The sequence below is a fragment of the Spodoptera frugiperda genome, chromosome 1, assembly GCF_023101765.2.
Source record: "Spodoptera frugiperda isolate SF20-4 chromosome 1, AGI-APGP_CSIRO_Sfru_2.0, whole genome shotgun sequence".
NCBI classification, from domain to species: Eukaryota; Metazoa; Arthropoda; class Insecta; order Lepidoptera; family Noctuidae; genus Spodoptera; species Spodoptera frugiperda.
Genome location: NC_064212.1, coordinates 3,878,279 through 3,894,654, shown reverse-complemented (window position 1 = coordinate 3,894,654; position 16,376 = coordinate 3,878,279). Strand labels below are relative to the sequence as shown.

The following is a 16,376-nucleotide window of genomic DNA, read 5'->3' as shown; positions in this document are numbered from 1 at the left end:
GTATCAAGTGGGCAGTGAGCTGTGGACGCATAAAATGGCTGGCATTCATTCCTAAGGTAGGAGTTTGATCGTCGCGTACTGTGACTTCTGATACCGGTCAAATGCTCTGCTCTGCCGTGTTGTTATTGGAAAGTATGTCTACTGCTTGCAATCTTTTTGCAATTACTATAATTATGTTCAATATACAAGTATGTCCTTTATTTGTTAACCATCAATTTTGTAGTAGGTAGTCTGATCAGACTAATCATTAATTGGATTAGAAAGGTTATTTTTTTGTGGCAAGTCGATAGGATATCTAACAAGCCGTATTTTTTATACCAGGGTCAACACAGATCAGAATAGTTACACGATGCGGACCTGCATAGGTACACCAAGTAATGCAATAACTAGATATCTTCAAGAAACTGATTCATTTAAGGAAGGAACTTAATAAATGACTTGCAAATCGCAATGTGTCGTGTCTTAGTTCACCTTTCCTGTATGCATCCTATAACGGTGAACGTTTTGATTTCGTCAGCCGTTCTATATCGGTATTATGATCATTTTAGCTCGCCACCGGCTCATCCAGAGCAACTTAACTAAATATGAATGTATGATAAACTTTATTAATGAGAAAGCTTAACTAACTTTAGTCAGTTATGTGACGTCAAAGAATGCTCTTATAACTAAACATAAAGCACATTTTAAGTCCAAATGCAGGATATAGGATAATTATTATTATAGCTGTAATTATTTACATTTGCAACTCACGATTAAATTATCAAATCCAGGTTTTTCCCAACTGCGTTGCAAGCGATATTTTTTGTAGGCATTATTGTCTGTTGAAAACGCACTAATTTACAGTTCTGTATTTGATTATGATTTTTCATATTGGTAATGGTTTAATTACCTAGAAGGTGGGTTCTGAGTTTAAGAACTTGATTTAGATAGGTCCACACCACTTTAGGAACCAAATACATATATAAAAAAGTAGAGATTAGACCATAGTCTCTACATACATACATATTATACATATACATATCGTCACGCCTTTAATCCCTGAAGGGGTAGGCAGAGGTGCACATTATAGCACGTAATGCCACTGTGTACACCCACTTTTCACAATCTATGTTGTAAGTCCCATGTAATAGGTGGTGAGCCTATTGCCATATACCGGGCACGTTTCCAGACTCCGTGCTACTACTGAGAAATTTTCGAAAAACCGAAAAAAGCCCAGCAATACTTCGCCCGACCCGGGAATCGAACCCGAGATCCCTTGCCCGGCAGTCGCACTTGCAAACACTCGGCCAACGAGGCAGTCATAGTCTCTACTTTTTTATATTATTTTTTTCAATATAACTGTAAGTGATTAGTGCTCAAGAGCTGATTACCGTTAGTCTAAGTCTATAAGTACTTAGTTCTGAATATAATTTTAGCAAGAGAACAATATTGGTCGGTAATTTTTTTGTCGGTCAAATGGCAATGAACTTATTTGTGATCAATTGACAGTAACGAGCATTGATGAGCTAAAGAGATTAGCAAACTGCTTGGGGATAATTTAAATGAAGGTCTACAGACGTATGTGGAGGCAACTAGGACAAGATGTACTTGGTAACGAGGTTAGTTATATAAAAACGTGGATATTGAGATGTCTATGTGTTTATTCTCTCACACGATGAAAGAGCTTTTGAGCACATTAATCTACTTTAGTTATGAAAAGAAGTCGGTTAATAAGAGAAGGCTGAAGTCTAAATACAACTTATTGTTTTACATTATATACACGTTGAGACATGGATAGGTACCTACTATTGTAATGATTTTCCTCTAGTTTCTACTAAGAAAAGAATTACTAGAAAAATAGTACAATTTATTATGAATAAAATACCTATCTCACACAATAAATAGGTAGGTAAATACCTACCTGACACGTTTCATTCATTCATAACAATATGGAAAAACAGGAAAAAGATGTTAATATGTAGGTAATAAACTAGTTGTCTTACGTATTATAATTGTGCGTCAGAAAGTAAATAACTATATGAAAGTATAAATAATAAATGTATAGGTAGATATAAAGAAGTAAGTAAACGTTTTAACATTTTATATATAGTAATGTTTCACGTCTGTTTTCTGTTCGACCGTGATATCGGTCGAGCCGGCCCATTCGTGCCAAAGCATGGCTCTCCTTAACTTAGTGTACGTAAGTGTGCAATGAATAGAGACGGCAATGAATTCTACATAGAAAATGTGATAGATGGATGGAAACTCCCCAGAAAAATTCCGTTGAAAACAAACTAATACTATATTATTTATGTATGGCGTTGTCAAATAAAGCAGCAGAGCGAAGTAAAATGTCCTAATGAATCACGTTATGTACACCTTTCAAATTACATTAGAAGTTATCGAGAAGTCGCCATCGGTGATTCACTGCAGGTAGTAGCTTCGTGCAAATTGTTGAGATCAATATCACGCTACATGTATATACATATAGGTGTTTGAATTATTAATTGTATAAATGTTACATACTCTACAAGTCTACAACTAACCAGCAAATGATTTACAATTGTAACCATGCGAAGCTACGTGTTGCTAGCGTTGGATTATTCGAGAGGTTTATCTTATGTTGCGAAACTTTAAATATAGGAATTTCTAGTTAATTGCTTTTTTAACTTGACCATAAAATCGAATACGAAAAGTGTCTTCGAATTGTCTATATACTTTTCTATGATTCATTAGTTTTATAAATAAATAAAAGCTAGCAAATACTAACATAGGAGAACCATAATCATTAAGGTTATATCAACAGGTAAACAAAGAACAGCATACGTACCTAAATGAACAAGAATTTCTACAATGAATGAAAAAAGCAATTAAATTCTCTTCATTAGCTTGTTCTACACCACACAATCTAGCTAGTTAATACCTGTGCAAATAGTGAATGCGGTGAAGCCATTAGCTCAGACTTCGTACGAAGTTATCTAAACCTTACTTGCGTAGGTGGCTTACAACAGTTGCTCAACTGTTGTACAGTTATTGCTAAATTAATATCGCGAACGAGCACACGACGACGACGTCAATTTCTAAGAACATTTACTTCGATATCATATTCGTGTTAAATTAAATTTCCTGAATTGAAACTGGTTTGTGGTTCATAGTACATACTATGTATGATTTGTTGTTGTATTTTTTATTCAATTAAGTCTATGAAACATGTTTATTTGTGAGTCAGTTGAATACGTCATTAAAACTTAAGGATCTTTATTTTACTTCCTTCCTCGTTGCCCATCAATATTACTTATAACATTTAGGTACCTATAACTTTTATGCAGTTTGGTAGAAGTAAAATGTTTGTATGGAAATTGATTTTTGTGAATAAACGCTTTTTCGTATTATGTTTCAAATTATTTTGTGTGAGGAAGAGGAGGGCAAACATTCAAACTATCTATTGACTATGGTTAGATATAACTATTTTGTTTTTGTTCAAAAGTTTGTCGGTAAAAAGCTATGCTACTATGACTAAAAACTTGACAACACACAACAAAAGTTTTATAATAAATAATTTTAACGTTGACCTGACAAAATTGAGATTAATTTTAGTTGGTCTACTTTAAGTTTCATTCTGATTCAACCTTGATTTTGGTAAAGGCTTTTTACGTGGATAAGTTTTGAAAACAAAACCGTAATTATGGTCTTATGTGTTTTAAGAAAACAGACTTACCGCCGTACTCATCTTTTAATGATCGATGACATTCCCTATCAGTTGCTTTCTATACAACATCGTTACTAAGGAATACTTTAAGTATTCATTAAATGTCTCTGAGTGGGGCAGTATACCAGTTATCAGCAATACATTGGCAATGACACTCAAAAGACTTCTCTGCAGAACGTGTCATTGCTCTGTGACGTAAAATCTTCCTCAACCGGGCCAGATGACAAAGGAAGTATAGGAATTATACCTACACAGACCTACTCATGAGAACTATGCCTACTCATGCACCCATTATCTCTCATAATGGGTGCATAAAATTCAATTATTTTATTTATTAATTAATTGAATGAATATTGATAGTGCATGACGTGGAGTTATTTGTTTGCACTTGAATGTGGTGTGCCACTTTGATAAATCGAACTGTGCTTCTGAATTGTACCTACATAAAAGTTTTGATGGGTATTGTACTTGTAGTAATATAGGGTTTTTCCATTGAAATATGAATTGTATTCATTCATACTTTGATTGGGTAAAAATGGGGTTTTTACGTGCAAATTAAAAACATGAATGAACGTCCGTTGAGTGTAGGTTTATACACAAACCTACTCCTTTAAGGAAATATAGGGAAATTAATTATGCTTTATAACTTACGTAAGTATATTTTGTTCTATTTGTCAATATCGAACCAAACATTAATAAATACCTAGTAAAGTGTTATTTGTAATGGATTTGAAAGTGACACAATAAATCAGACATACAAAAGCCTTTCAACACAAAAATGGAAATTATTGGTCAGTCTAAAAGGAACAAATTTATCACAGCGTGACTCGAGAGTCATCAGAAATCGATTAGAATCAGGTTTGGGCAGAGATTTCTTCCGCGAAAAGGTGACTAATATCTAGTGAAATAAGAAGTCAATGCTAAGGTTACATTAGTATGAATCACACTTCTCTACAAACCCATACAGTTATGTAATTTTACTATGCTTCCTAATTTGTCTAGGTTATGTTTTAAAACGATTTTAATACGAGGTTAACAGCTCGAAAGTTCATTCTAGTTATTGTTATGAGGTGCAGAGCTATAAAACTTCATGGTGCATTTACGGGTCGTTCAGGAATGGAGGTAAAAGCGTGTATTGTGTGAAGATGGTCAGTCGAACGGACGTTTATATGGACTTAGAAAGCACATAGTATCGGTAAATTCTATATTCTTATCTATGCTTGAATGTTTGTCGGACTAGGTAGTCCGCAGGTACTGATAGACGAAGGTATCTTACGTGTTCTTTCTTGGTCTTTGTAAGTTGTGTAATACATATGAAATATTATTTATTCTGAGATTCTTTAAAAAGTCTTAAATAACGAAAATTTGATGCAAATACACACAATAAACTGACTAGTAATTAATAAATCAAAAATCAATAAGTACCTAATTCAATAATTCTTATATAAAATATAGATACGGGCCGTTTACCGTGTATATCTATAGGCTCTACTCTACTACAGCCAAATATAGACAGACCAATACCCATTTTAGAGAGACATTAACTTGATACTAAATTGCTTGCACTTGCTCGCAAGTCCATACAACCATGTCAAGGTGGTTGCAGCCTAAATAATACGATATGATAGTAGCAATAGTAGCAATCAACAGTCATAAGATCAATTCAGATTTAGTTTATCACTGAAATTGGGAACATTGTTTGGTATTGAACCTGTTGTTTATATATTTATTGGTAAGTTTGCTATGCGAAGTGGAATATTCCTATGCTTTTGAGAGTAGTTTGTCTTGAAGACAAATAAAAGACATTTATGTGTAACTTTACGAAAAAAAAAACGTTACTAACAGTGGCACTGAGTCATTTAATAGTTACTTATCACAGTAAGCAATATATTCGGAACAAAATCGTTACTAAGGAATAGTATAAGTAATCATTAAATGTCTTTGAGTAAGGCAGTAAATCTTTGTATTTGATCTGTATATGAGTGTAAAATAATGTAGGTAACGAAGCCACTAGTAGCCGGTTATTTTACTTCTTGGTGGGTCTAGTAGCAACGTCGTAAAGTTGATTAATGATTTTAAATGGCAGTTTGTAATTGATGACATGTTATTATAAATAGCCAATAATAATAATGTACGTTTATAGGTACATAATAATATTGCAAATATCTATTCTATGTATTTGTTTTAATAAATACATTAACCTACTTCTTTTAAAAGAAGAACCAGAGTTAGAATTAAACTTAGTTTCTCTTTAGTTCTAACTGTAAGGACCAGTAGGGCTGCAATCCAATAGATACAAATATTACTGTTTATTTAATTGCATGTTTAGATACTCTAATGCTATTTCACTTCCATACACTACTAAGTCTTGTGTAAGTACCTAAATGGTATTCCCCTATAGTAATTTCTTGCATAGGTACTACAGCCTGGATGCGTCAGGTATGTAACGATACAGTTGGATGACTAATGACTTACAATGACGAAAATCGGACGTGCCCACAACTTCTGGGAAAACGAGGGTAATTTTAACTTTCGATTATCCTCTTCAAAAAGTAAAACGGGTGTGGGTATTAGGTAGATAGAATATGAGGCATTTTAGTAGGTAAATCTCAAAGGAAAATAACACTGAAGAAAGAACACTAACGTGGAGTTTTAATACAACTTAACCTTTGGTGGATTTGGCCTTTAAAGTAAAGATAGAATTTTAATTAATTAAACGTTTTCTTTGAAGCTAACTTAAATACGTCTCGTGCATACTGCGGGTCGCGTTCCGCGCGCCCCTCATAAAGCCATCAGACCACCACAGATAGGGCCCAGTAGGGCTGTTACCTAATACAGATCCTGTAGGTACGGGGTGGTTTTTAGTCAGTAAGAGTCTGACACTTCCTCTAGCCTCCTAAGACGGGAGCAGTCATCGGATGATTTTCCCCACTCAGAAAAAAAACTAAGTACGTGAAAATTGTATTTGTAGTAGTCAAATCATGAAATACAGACAGGTAATTGAGACATATTACACGACAAAAATCCACAACTGAAAGGCCTTGTATTTACGCAAAGTTTCATGTGTAATGACGTACGGAAGTTCCCATTAGTGTTGTAGTGAGTAAATTAGATGCGTTGTGACGCGACAGTGGCCCACGAGACCGTTTAGTTGTCGATGACCTCGCCATCTCATTCTGGTAACATGCGTATCTAGTACCGAAAGGCCTATTATTTCAACATAGCAAAGATTTGTTTCGTGAGTAAAAAGTAAGGATTTAAAATGTTTGCCACAATATTGGTAGTTATAGCTTTTGCCAGTGACTTTGTAAGCGCATAAATATGCGATTTTCCCTGTTTTCATATTACATATTATATGTTTCGGAAAATCCTCTTTCAATTTTCGACTCAAGCCTGTAATGCCTAACCTAATTTGTATAAAAATAATTTAGTATATTTGCGATTATTTCCTAATTCTTGTGGAGATTATATAATTGTCAATTAATAGTAAATAAGTAAGTATCTATATTCTTGAATCATAACAAGTCTTTATTAAGGAAAACAATTAATTTTCTTGAAGGATTCTGTTTGGCACCAATTAACTATTCTAATATAATAATAACAAATGGTTTAAATGTTCATATTTTGTACGCATCTATATTTTGTTTACTCTATAGGTGAAGTAGGCTTGAGGAAAAATTTAAATTGTGTATTTACGTGTGTAAACCACATCTTATTACGTACAACGTAAGAACAAAACAACATAAGGTCATATAACCATAGAAAGCCACCCTCGATCATTAAATTCATGATCGAAGTAAGCCACTATTAAAACTACTGAACATTTTGTAAAAAGTTAACAGAAGCATATTTTAAAGCATTATTGATCAACTAGCTTTTGCCAGCGCTTTCGTCCGAGGACCCGTGGGATAAAAAGTGTCCTATGTGTTATCTCAGACCGTTCCAAATTTTTGTCCCGATCCCTACAGCTATTATGACGTGATTGAGTAGCAAACATTATTATTAGTAAGATTCATCGATGAAAATGTTATACTGAAAGATATGAAAATAATATACCTACATATTTAGTTACTAAGCATGAGTGGGTGTTAAGAAGCCTACACTCAGTAGAGCTCATTTACAAGCTAATATGGAGATGAGGATTTATTTTGAAACCTGATATCTTCAGAAATGCGTAACTCTAACTGCAGGTCAATGGTAGCACATGTTTTGCAAAAAATACCCTTCATAGTTATGTAATAAGGTTGTTGTTGGTGTGTACAGTTGATTGTACTCTCAACGTATTCAATGAGAATCTACTATCTTTGTGTAATTGCTGAATTATTGTTTTATCACTTGTTTGATTAGGTTTGTAAATTAGTATGGGAGTGTTGAATTGTCTTAGCAACTCTATGAAAGGAATTAATGATAGAAAATATTTCTAGTTATCTAAGTTTATGTTGCAAAAAATACTTTAATAAAACATATGTAATATGTATTAATAAAAATACCATGTACAATCTATACTTGTATTTCAATAAACATGATGTCAAACAACATACTTAGATTTTTTGTAACTTAAGCTTCCTAACTAATTCTGTTCTGACATAGGTAGCTGATTTTTTGCTATGCTCATTTGTACAGCCGATTAAATTGTTCATGTTATTTGGTATAACATATTATAGAAGACATATCTTATACAATACATAGTCTTCAACACGGGTTGAGCAAATTGTTTGTTTTTTGTATATGCTAGATAGACTGGCAGGTCGAGGTCGTTGACATTTGGCTTCTGAAACCCTATGAAATACAGGCTGTTCTAATGTCTAATGTCTTTAGTACAATACATATTTTTCTATGCCTTGGTTATTGTTTGGTACTAATTTAGTACTTTGTTATGTAGTATGTCACTACATTTACTTCGAAACTCGAAAAAGCTAAAAACATGGTAAAGTTGTGTGACCATGTCAGTTTAAAAACTTATACATTTACTTCATTAAAATGTCTTATATGGAGCTTATTTCCTTAGTGATGTACATGAATAATGACATTCAATACATACACCTAACAGTTATATACTATCCTTATTTGTACACAACTACAGTCACAAACTATGCCCAAATAAGTACAGTTAGAAACAATAACATGAAACGAAATGCAGTCACCAATAAATAACGTTATACTTTATACATAAGCATCCATATTTGGCAAAGAACAAAGAAATATGTGTTCGGACGTTTCGTTGCATTTCCTTTACTGCATTTACTTGTTTAAATATCCTTATACGAGTGTCGCATCGCCAGGGGTGCCAACTCGACGCGCCGGAGTGCGAGGGTCAAAGTTTTAAACTGTCTGAGTTCACTGAACTCCGCCAAAGGTCATATCACAACCGACTTATACCTTTCACATTGATAAACTAAATAAGAGACTTATGAGCGTGATGTAGAGATTTTTTTGTGTATGATGAAATGAGATTTAAGATAATGTGTTTAAAGTTGAATTTTTTCTGTTCTTACTCTAATAATCCTTGCAAAAAACGTGTTAGACATTAAGATATCTGTGATTGTCAAAACGTCTGATAAAAAAAATATGTTATGGAATCATCTAGTGGTGTATGTAAGCTAATATGAATTGTAAACACCGTTGTTATTTCAGCTTTACTGCGTTTAGTGTACCTATTAGTCATCAAGTCATAAGTTAGCAATAATCATTAAGCTTTATTGAAAGATTCCTGTCTGCAGTGTTTAGTCTGGAATGCAAGAGAACTGCATCTGATTCACTGACATCTTTATTTGTAATGTTATTTGAATTTTTAATTATTGTTGTTCTTATGCTTTACATTACTTTGAAACATTTTATGGTTTTAAAGTACTTTTTAAAACTTTTATGATTTTTTAATTATTTCTCTTAACAATAAGACAGTGTATTCGAACATTGAACTCCAAGAAATGATGTCGCCATTATCATTAATTTTCAATCAGCAGACAGGTACTAGAAAAATCATAAAACTACATTTAGTTTTACTGTCTTTTAACTATCAAAGGATAACATTTTACTAGCACAAATTAGGACTGTATGGTAATATAAAGAGAGTTATTTATTGTGTATATTGGTAAAGTATATCTGTACAAGTTACTTTGTATTATAAATCTATTAATGAGTGGCGTGGCCTCGCTAGGGTCTGATAAGCCTTAAATGTCACTGCCTTACTGCACAATGCATGCTGTGTGAGCTACTGCATCAAATCTTACTACCAATTAGGTAACGAGCAGAAACAATGTGTTATACATGAACTAATAGATTATTTGCTCGCTGTGACTAATTGTAATTAGTTAGAGACTAGTTTCTAGTTGTTTCTTTGTCTATTATTGTTATTAAAGATTTTTCTAGAGGTTAAGACTTAATTATCCTTCTATTTTACTGATGCCAAGGATTAATACTTAACGAATGCTGAAGTCTCTTTATTTGTTAAAAAATAATAAATTGTATTGTTAACTCCAAATTACAATAACTTTTAAGTTATCAAACTCGTGTATCCATTTATGAATTACATATACTTCTAGCAAAACTAATCATTAAATAAAAGCGTCTTTAATAAAATCATAAGTAACTTTTATAAAATGCGAAAGAATGCAGCCATATACGATCTTTCTGCCACAAAGCAGATTAACTCCGTAATTACATAGATTGGATCGTGATAACAAAAGTAGATAACAGATGTATGACGGAGATAATGAAGTATGCAAGTTCAGAACCCGTTCCAACTCCAGGCCACAGATAGCTGTATATTTTTTATAGCCATTCAATGCTTTGTGTCTTTAATTTGATTTTACTACTGATTCATTAGTGGAACATTAAATTTAATAAATTCGTCGCTGCACGTGCTGGAAAGCAATGGGTGCCAATTGATTTGAAGATTGAATTTTATTTAGCTGGGCATTTTGATGTCAAGGAATTAGGACGTTTTGTTCAGACCATTGTTTGTAGAATAATATAATAAAAGGTGAGTAATGTGTGTGTTATTTGTCCCTTTGAAAAGGCATAATGTTTGAAGAGGTGATTTGTTTGCTGTTTTCCATATGGGCGGGTAAATAAAGGTCTGTTATTAAATGAATAGCTTGTACATATAAGAGAATATAATACACAGTAGGGTTGACACAATCTATCACCATAATGTACCCTTACATGTTAACGCCATAGGGGTCATGTGAGCAACACACTAGTGTATTTAACATTTCTATTTTTTGCAGGATTTAAAGACTTAATATGACAGGAGATTAGTTGAGACGTAAGTGCAGATTAAAATAGAGACTTGTAACGATTGTGGGTACAAAAACTTAAGTGGTTTAGATTGGACGTCAAACTTCTTTTAGATCATAATCTGTAGGAAAATAAAGTTGCTAAAGTTAGTATTTAAGGATTAATTAGCCAAGTTTTTACTTATTAAGAAACTAGATGGGTACATTCAGTTACTACAATAACCACCGTAATCAGAGTAATTTAATGGTTACTTAACCCAGTCCTTAGCAATTATTTTCGATACAAAATCGTTACTAAGGAATAGTTTAAGTAATCATTCGATAACTGTGAGTGCGGCAGTAAAACAGTTTTAACTAGAGAGACCATTTTGATAGCAATTACTAAGTAGGTATTGATAGCCAGCACATTATTCCAAGATATGCAGTGAGTCGTAAAAGTTCCATAGCAAGTGTGTCCTGACTATATGTATGTATAACGTAGTAAGATAGAAGTCTTAGTACTAGATTTATATTAGTGGAAAGTTCAGTCGTAAATGAGGGTTTTGCTTTTATTTTGTACGACATCTCGACTGTTTTATAGTGTTAGAACTAGGTTAGACGCGCCATTAAAATATACGCTTGTTTAGATTTGTAACTTTGGTTGTGAGTTTTCTTTTTTATTGAATAATGGTGTCTATTTAGTGAACAACATCCACACGTTATTCATGCTGACTATGAAAGAATTTGAGTCTTGAGATTGAGAATTGTCGTAATGTGCACCTCTGCCTACCCCTTCGGAGATAAAAGGCATGACGTTGCGAGATTGAGAAAATGTTTTCAGCAAACTGTTTAGTTCAGAGTAACAATACATTAATTGCAACATATTAATCACGATGCAATATTGATTTATTGATTTCTTCAAACCATTTGCACAATACTTGATGTAATGTGTAATACAAGTAATGCAACAGCGTATTTGCGCTTTATCGAAAGATGACTAACATGTAACAAAGGATGGACGCCATTAATGTAAGTGTTTAGAAATAGCGGGACAAACCCCTTCCTTTCTGATGATGACATCAAACTATTTAAAAGATGGAAAGTCCCTCGAAAATACGTTTACCTACACTAATTGAAATTTCCGACCGTCAAGAATTATTCACGAAGGCATAGAGGGTAGGGATTTTCTTTTAACATGAATGAGACATAGGGATATTTCGTCTTTTTTCAGACATAATGTGATTGAGTACCCAGAAATTATCAGTAGTAGTAAAGTCTGGAGCTGACAGACAATTGGAGAGAACAGTTTCAACCTCTATTACCTACAAAACATGTAAACACTATAAGTCTGTACATCTGTCCACCTCTTAGAGAAAAATAGACGTAACTTTATACATATTATGTAGGTTTATGAACTAAATGTTATAGCTTCGTAACATAAATCTTGCATTAAACCGGACTGCATTTCTCAACCGTGACATAAAGTGGCGAAAGAGGAAATTTTAATAGAGACCATAAACGCACCTTTAGCTGTCTCAGACTAGCTGTTACATTCCAAGCTATCGGTAACGACTGGAAATGAGGATGGAACATACGCCTATGTATGTACTTCTCGATTAATTTATATACAGTAAAACGGGGTAAATAGGGATCGAGAGGTGAATAGGGACAGAAGAGAGGTGAATAGGTATAGGGAAATTCATCATAGTATCTATTCACCCCTCTTCTGTACCTATTCACCTCTCGATCCCTATTCACCCCATTTTACTGTATCAGGTTTGTTTGTACATAATAATTATGAAGACTCAAGTTCTTAGTTCAATCCGGAGCTGCGGAGTACTTAGCGGGTTTACCGGGGCTCTAGCTCGAAAAGCAGGAGTAGGAACGGGGTGGTTTTTATCCGACTGCGCCAGAAGGAGGGTTATGTTTTTAGTCAGTAAGAGTCTGACACTCCCTCTCGCCTCGCCCAAGGTGGGCAAAAGCATTGGATGATTTTCCCCGTCTTTTTTAGTCTTACTCAGAATATTTTGAGGCTTTCTTTTGTAATGACTGATTGTTTCATAAGTTATCAGTCAGAATTGGAAAATTATCTAATAGTTGATCCCCGCTTCATGAAGCAAGCATTTTTCTTTTGCTTACTACTGCTATTAAGTGCTTAGGTAACACGTTATGTAATGACAGGGTATAAAAAAACTAGTTCTGTCAACTAAGTGGTTCATGGTGGGAAGTTGACAGTCTAGGGAGGGCCGGACGTCCATTAAACCCTAATTATATGAACCTAGGCTATAGAAGGCTATGCAAGCACATCCAACTATCTCAATTGTCTACATTATTTATAAATTTTCAACCTTAGCGTCTAGAGTATAAAGTGGAAAATCGATACAAAAATGGCCTTACGGACACTCCTTAAGGGTTCGTCATATAGCCTAATATGGTATTATCATTAATATTTATTGTCTTAACGATCTGTTAGGTTAATAAAGATGTAAATCACATTATCCCCTTTTCTTTTCGAAGTAGTGGGATAGTAATGGATGCATTAAAGTGATTTGATTTGATTTAGTATACATATAGAGGCGTTCTCACAGCACTTACGTATATATCTAGTCATAATATCATTGTTAATTAGAACTTGCATAGAGCCTTTTGTTCAACGGATTTGAATCAACTGTAGGTATTACGAGGTACTTATTCTTAATGCAAGAGACTACTTCTTGCATGGTGAGATATACTACATAGTTTTTAAAGGAGCGTTGGCCTAATTGCTATACTTCCACCACGATTCTAGATCAAATGGGGCAGGATAGTTATCAACCGATCCTTTTATATTCAGAATAGTGCAGTTTACATTATATATTGCAAAGTGAACGTACTGCAGTTAGTTATAAACATGAAGGTTATTGGAAAGAGGGTAAAACAGTAAGGCTGGTCGTGATTGCAGGTTGCTGAGATCCAATGAGCTGATATTGTATGGCCTTCGTAGCTGATACTGATAGGTGCTACATTGTAGTAAAGTAGTTAATACTATGTATAATAATAATCAATCAACTTTTATAAAAAAATTAAAGAAAGTGTGTAAAAAGGAATTACGCTTTTATTACCTAAAGAAGTAGAGCTATATACCTATGTCATACATGGCAACTAAGCCCTCTAGGTGTCAATTTATTAATGTAATATAATAAGTTACTTTCCGATGTTTTTATATGGTAAATAACTCCTATTTCGCTATTAGGGAAAGCGGAAAAACAGTTTTTAAAACCTCAACTAAATAAAATTTCAAGAGTAAAACTACAATGTGCATAAGTTTGTTTGTTTGTGGTTTATATACCAAGAACTTCAATAATAGTGTTGATTTCATAAATGTATTTGTATACAAATTGCCTATAAAAGGATTATTTTTAAATTATTACCTTTTCTATGAAAGTTGGGTATTTATTACACTACCTTTAGTTAGTGTATACTTGCATAATGCGGTTTTGAAATACAAGTTACTAAGAGCATTTTGTTTTAAGCTTAACTTAAGTTGACTGAAATAAGATTTATAACTTTCTTGGCCTTTTATTTAAAGATATGCATTTTTTATGAAGCTGTGAAGAAATTCTCATTGTGTTTCTCAACGTTTGTCGTGATAAGGTAATAAAATAGTATCGAATCGACTTATGTTCAATAAGTATTGTGTGTAAACCATTAAATTTGTCTATAAAGGCATATACCTAGCAATGGTTTTATAATCGGGAAAAGTAACTCTTGAGTTATTACTAAGTGACAAAATGAACTATCATCATATTTGTCAAAAGATATTGCGTCTTTTTAAAAAGAGTTTGTCTAGAGCAAGGGAGACTAAGTCGTAAATATAATGTATAACCACTGATATCAAAAAGAATTGTTTGTCTATAAAATGAGTGATATATAATAAAACTCCACTTACCGCAACTACCACTTGCCATATGTGGGGTTTTTGAAGGATGACGTGGGTGGTTTGTACAGCGGGTTCTCTCCCGTGCAGTCCTCAGCGTCAATGTTCTGGTACTGAGGGTCATTGAGAGGGACGGGAGGTACCGTGTTCAAGTGCTTCCATAACATCACTCCGCTTACTGCCGCTACTGCCGCCACGATGCCCAAGACTCCCAGGATAATTGGCACTGAGGGACGGAAATAAGAATTTTGAATAATTTATATCGACAAAAAAAAACTTAAGTAATGTGAACATTTGTGAATTTATGTGTGTGTGTTCTGTATGAAATATATACCTATGTTTGTATATGTAGTCAGCTTGTGTCTCTTTCATACAAAAATCTGAAAACTATTTTAAAGAAACTTGCGATAGAGATAGGTTAACGTCTTATAATGTGTCCACGCAACATAGATGAAGCCACTGGCAGAAATTAGAGACAAAGTAATTATTATTAATTTCGTAAAGTAGAAATACATGTCTCATTATTAAAGCTACGCTACGTAGGCCTATAAGGCAAATAAAAAGGAAAATATTTAAAACAACGCAACACCACGTCTTTTATTCCCGAAGGGGTAGGCAGAGGTGTACATTACGGCACGTAATGCATTCAAAAATATTTCATTTAATTAGTCCGATTTCTACTAAGGTCAACACTATTATCATTGTTGACATAGTTAATCTCTGACCGCAAAGGTTTTTCAGACTAATTCAAAACAAATACAGGTAAATAACACAGGGCCAGGAGACGTAACAGGGTTTTTACGTATTCTACAGTTTACTAAACTTTCCTCATGAGTACGTAGTATGTAATAAGTCAATGAATGTAATTATGTGTTTATTGTCATTAAATTAATTCAAGTAACTATTTGACGTAGTAACTGGACTGGTTTTAAGCCATTCAATTGAATAAACTTGAAACAGGTCAAGTACGCATCGCGAAACAGTTACTGATGTAGCTAGTAAATATATCATAATGATTAAACATAAAGAAAGAAAAACTAATTATTTGCACCATTACAAGATATTGCAGGAAAAACATGAAAATAATTAAAAAGTAAATAAATAATCAACACGGCGCAAAAGACCAGTGCTCAGCTAAATTGCCTTAGCCCCAGCACGATGGCTCGCGCCACGGCGTTGATTTTCAGCAATGCAATGATACTAGCTCCTGTCAGTAGTATTTCCTGCGTTCCCGGGATAAAAAGTGGTACATTTGTTATCCCAGATTGTTATACATATATCTCTATGCCTTTGTGAAAATTTATTACAAATCCGTCCAATAGTTTTTGCGTGAAAGAATTACAAACATACCTACATACATCCTCACAAGCTTTCGCATGTATACTATTTGTAAGATATGTCTCACAAGAGTTTATAATTCAAGAAAGTTAATGAAATGTAAATTCATCCATTGTAATACAACTTCTGCCTACGTACTTTTCCTTTCCATTTGCTAAAACAATGCAACGGTGGGCGGGACTTTGTTCAAACAAAGTGCAATATGTCACGTATTGTT

The 16,376-nt window shown here is 33.7% G+C and overlaps 1 protein-coding gene across 1 annotated transcript in view; it reads right to left on the bottom strand.

The window, feature by feature from the left end:
* LOC118273006 (integrin beta-3) overlaps positions 1–16,376 on the bottom strand; it is a 47,773-nt gene that overhangs the window by 3,662 nt on the left and 27,735 nt on the right. Inside the window, exon 6 of the mRNA XM_035589734.2 lies at positions 14,834–15,047. Within this exon, the coding sequence (XP_035445627.1) occupies positions 14,839–15,047 (209 nt within the window). The 3' untranslated portion in view covers positions 14,834–14,838. The remainder of the gene's footprint in view (positions 1–14,833; positions 15,048–16,376) is intronic.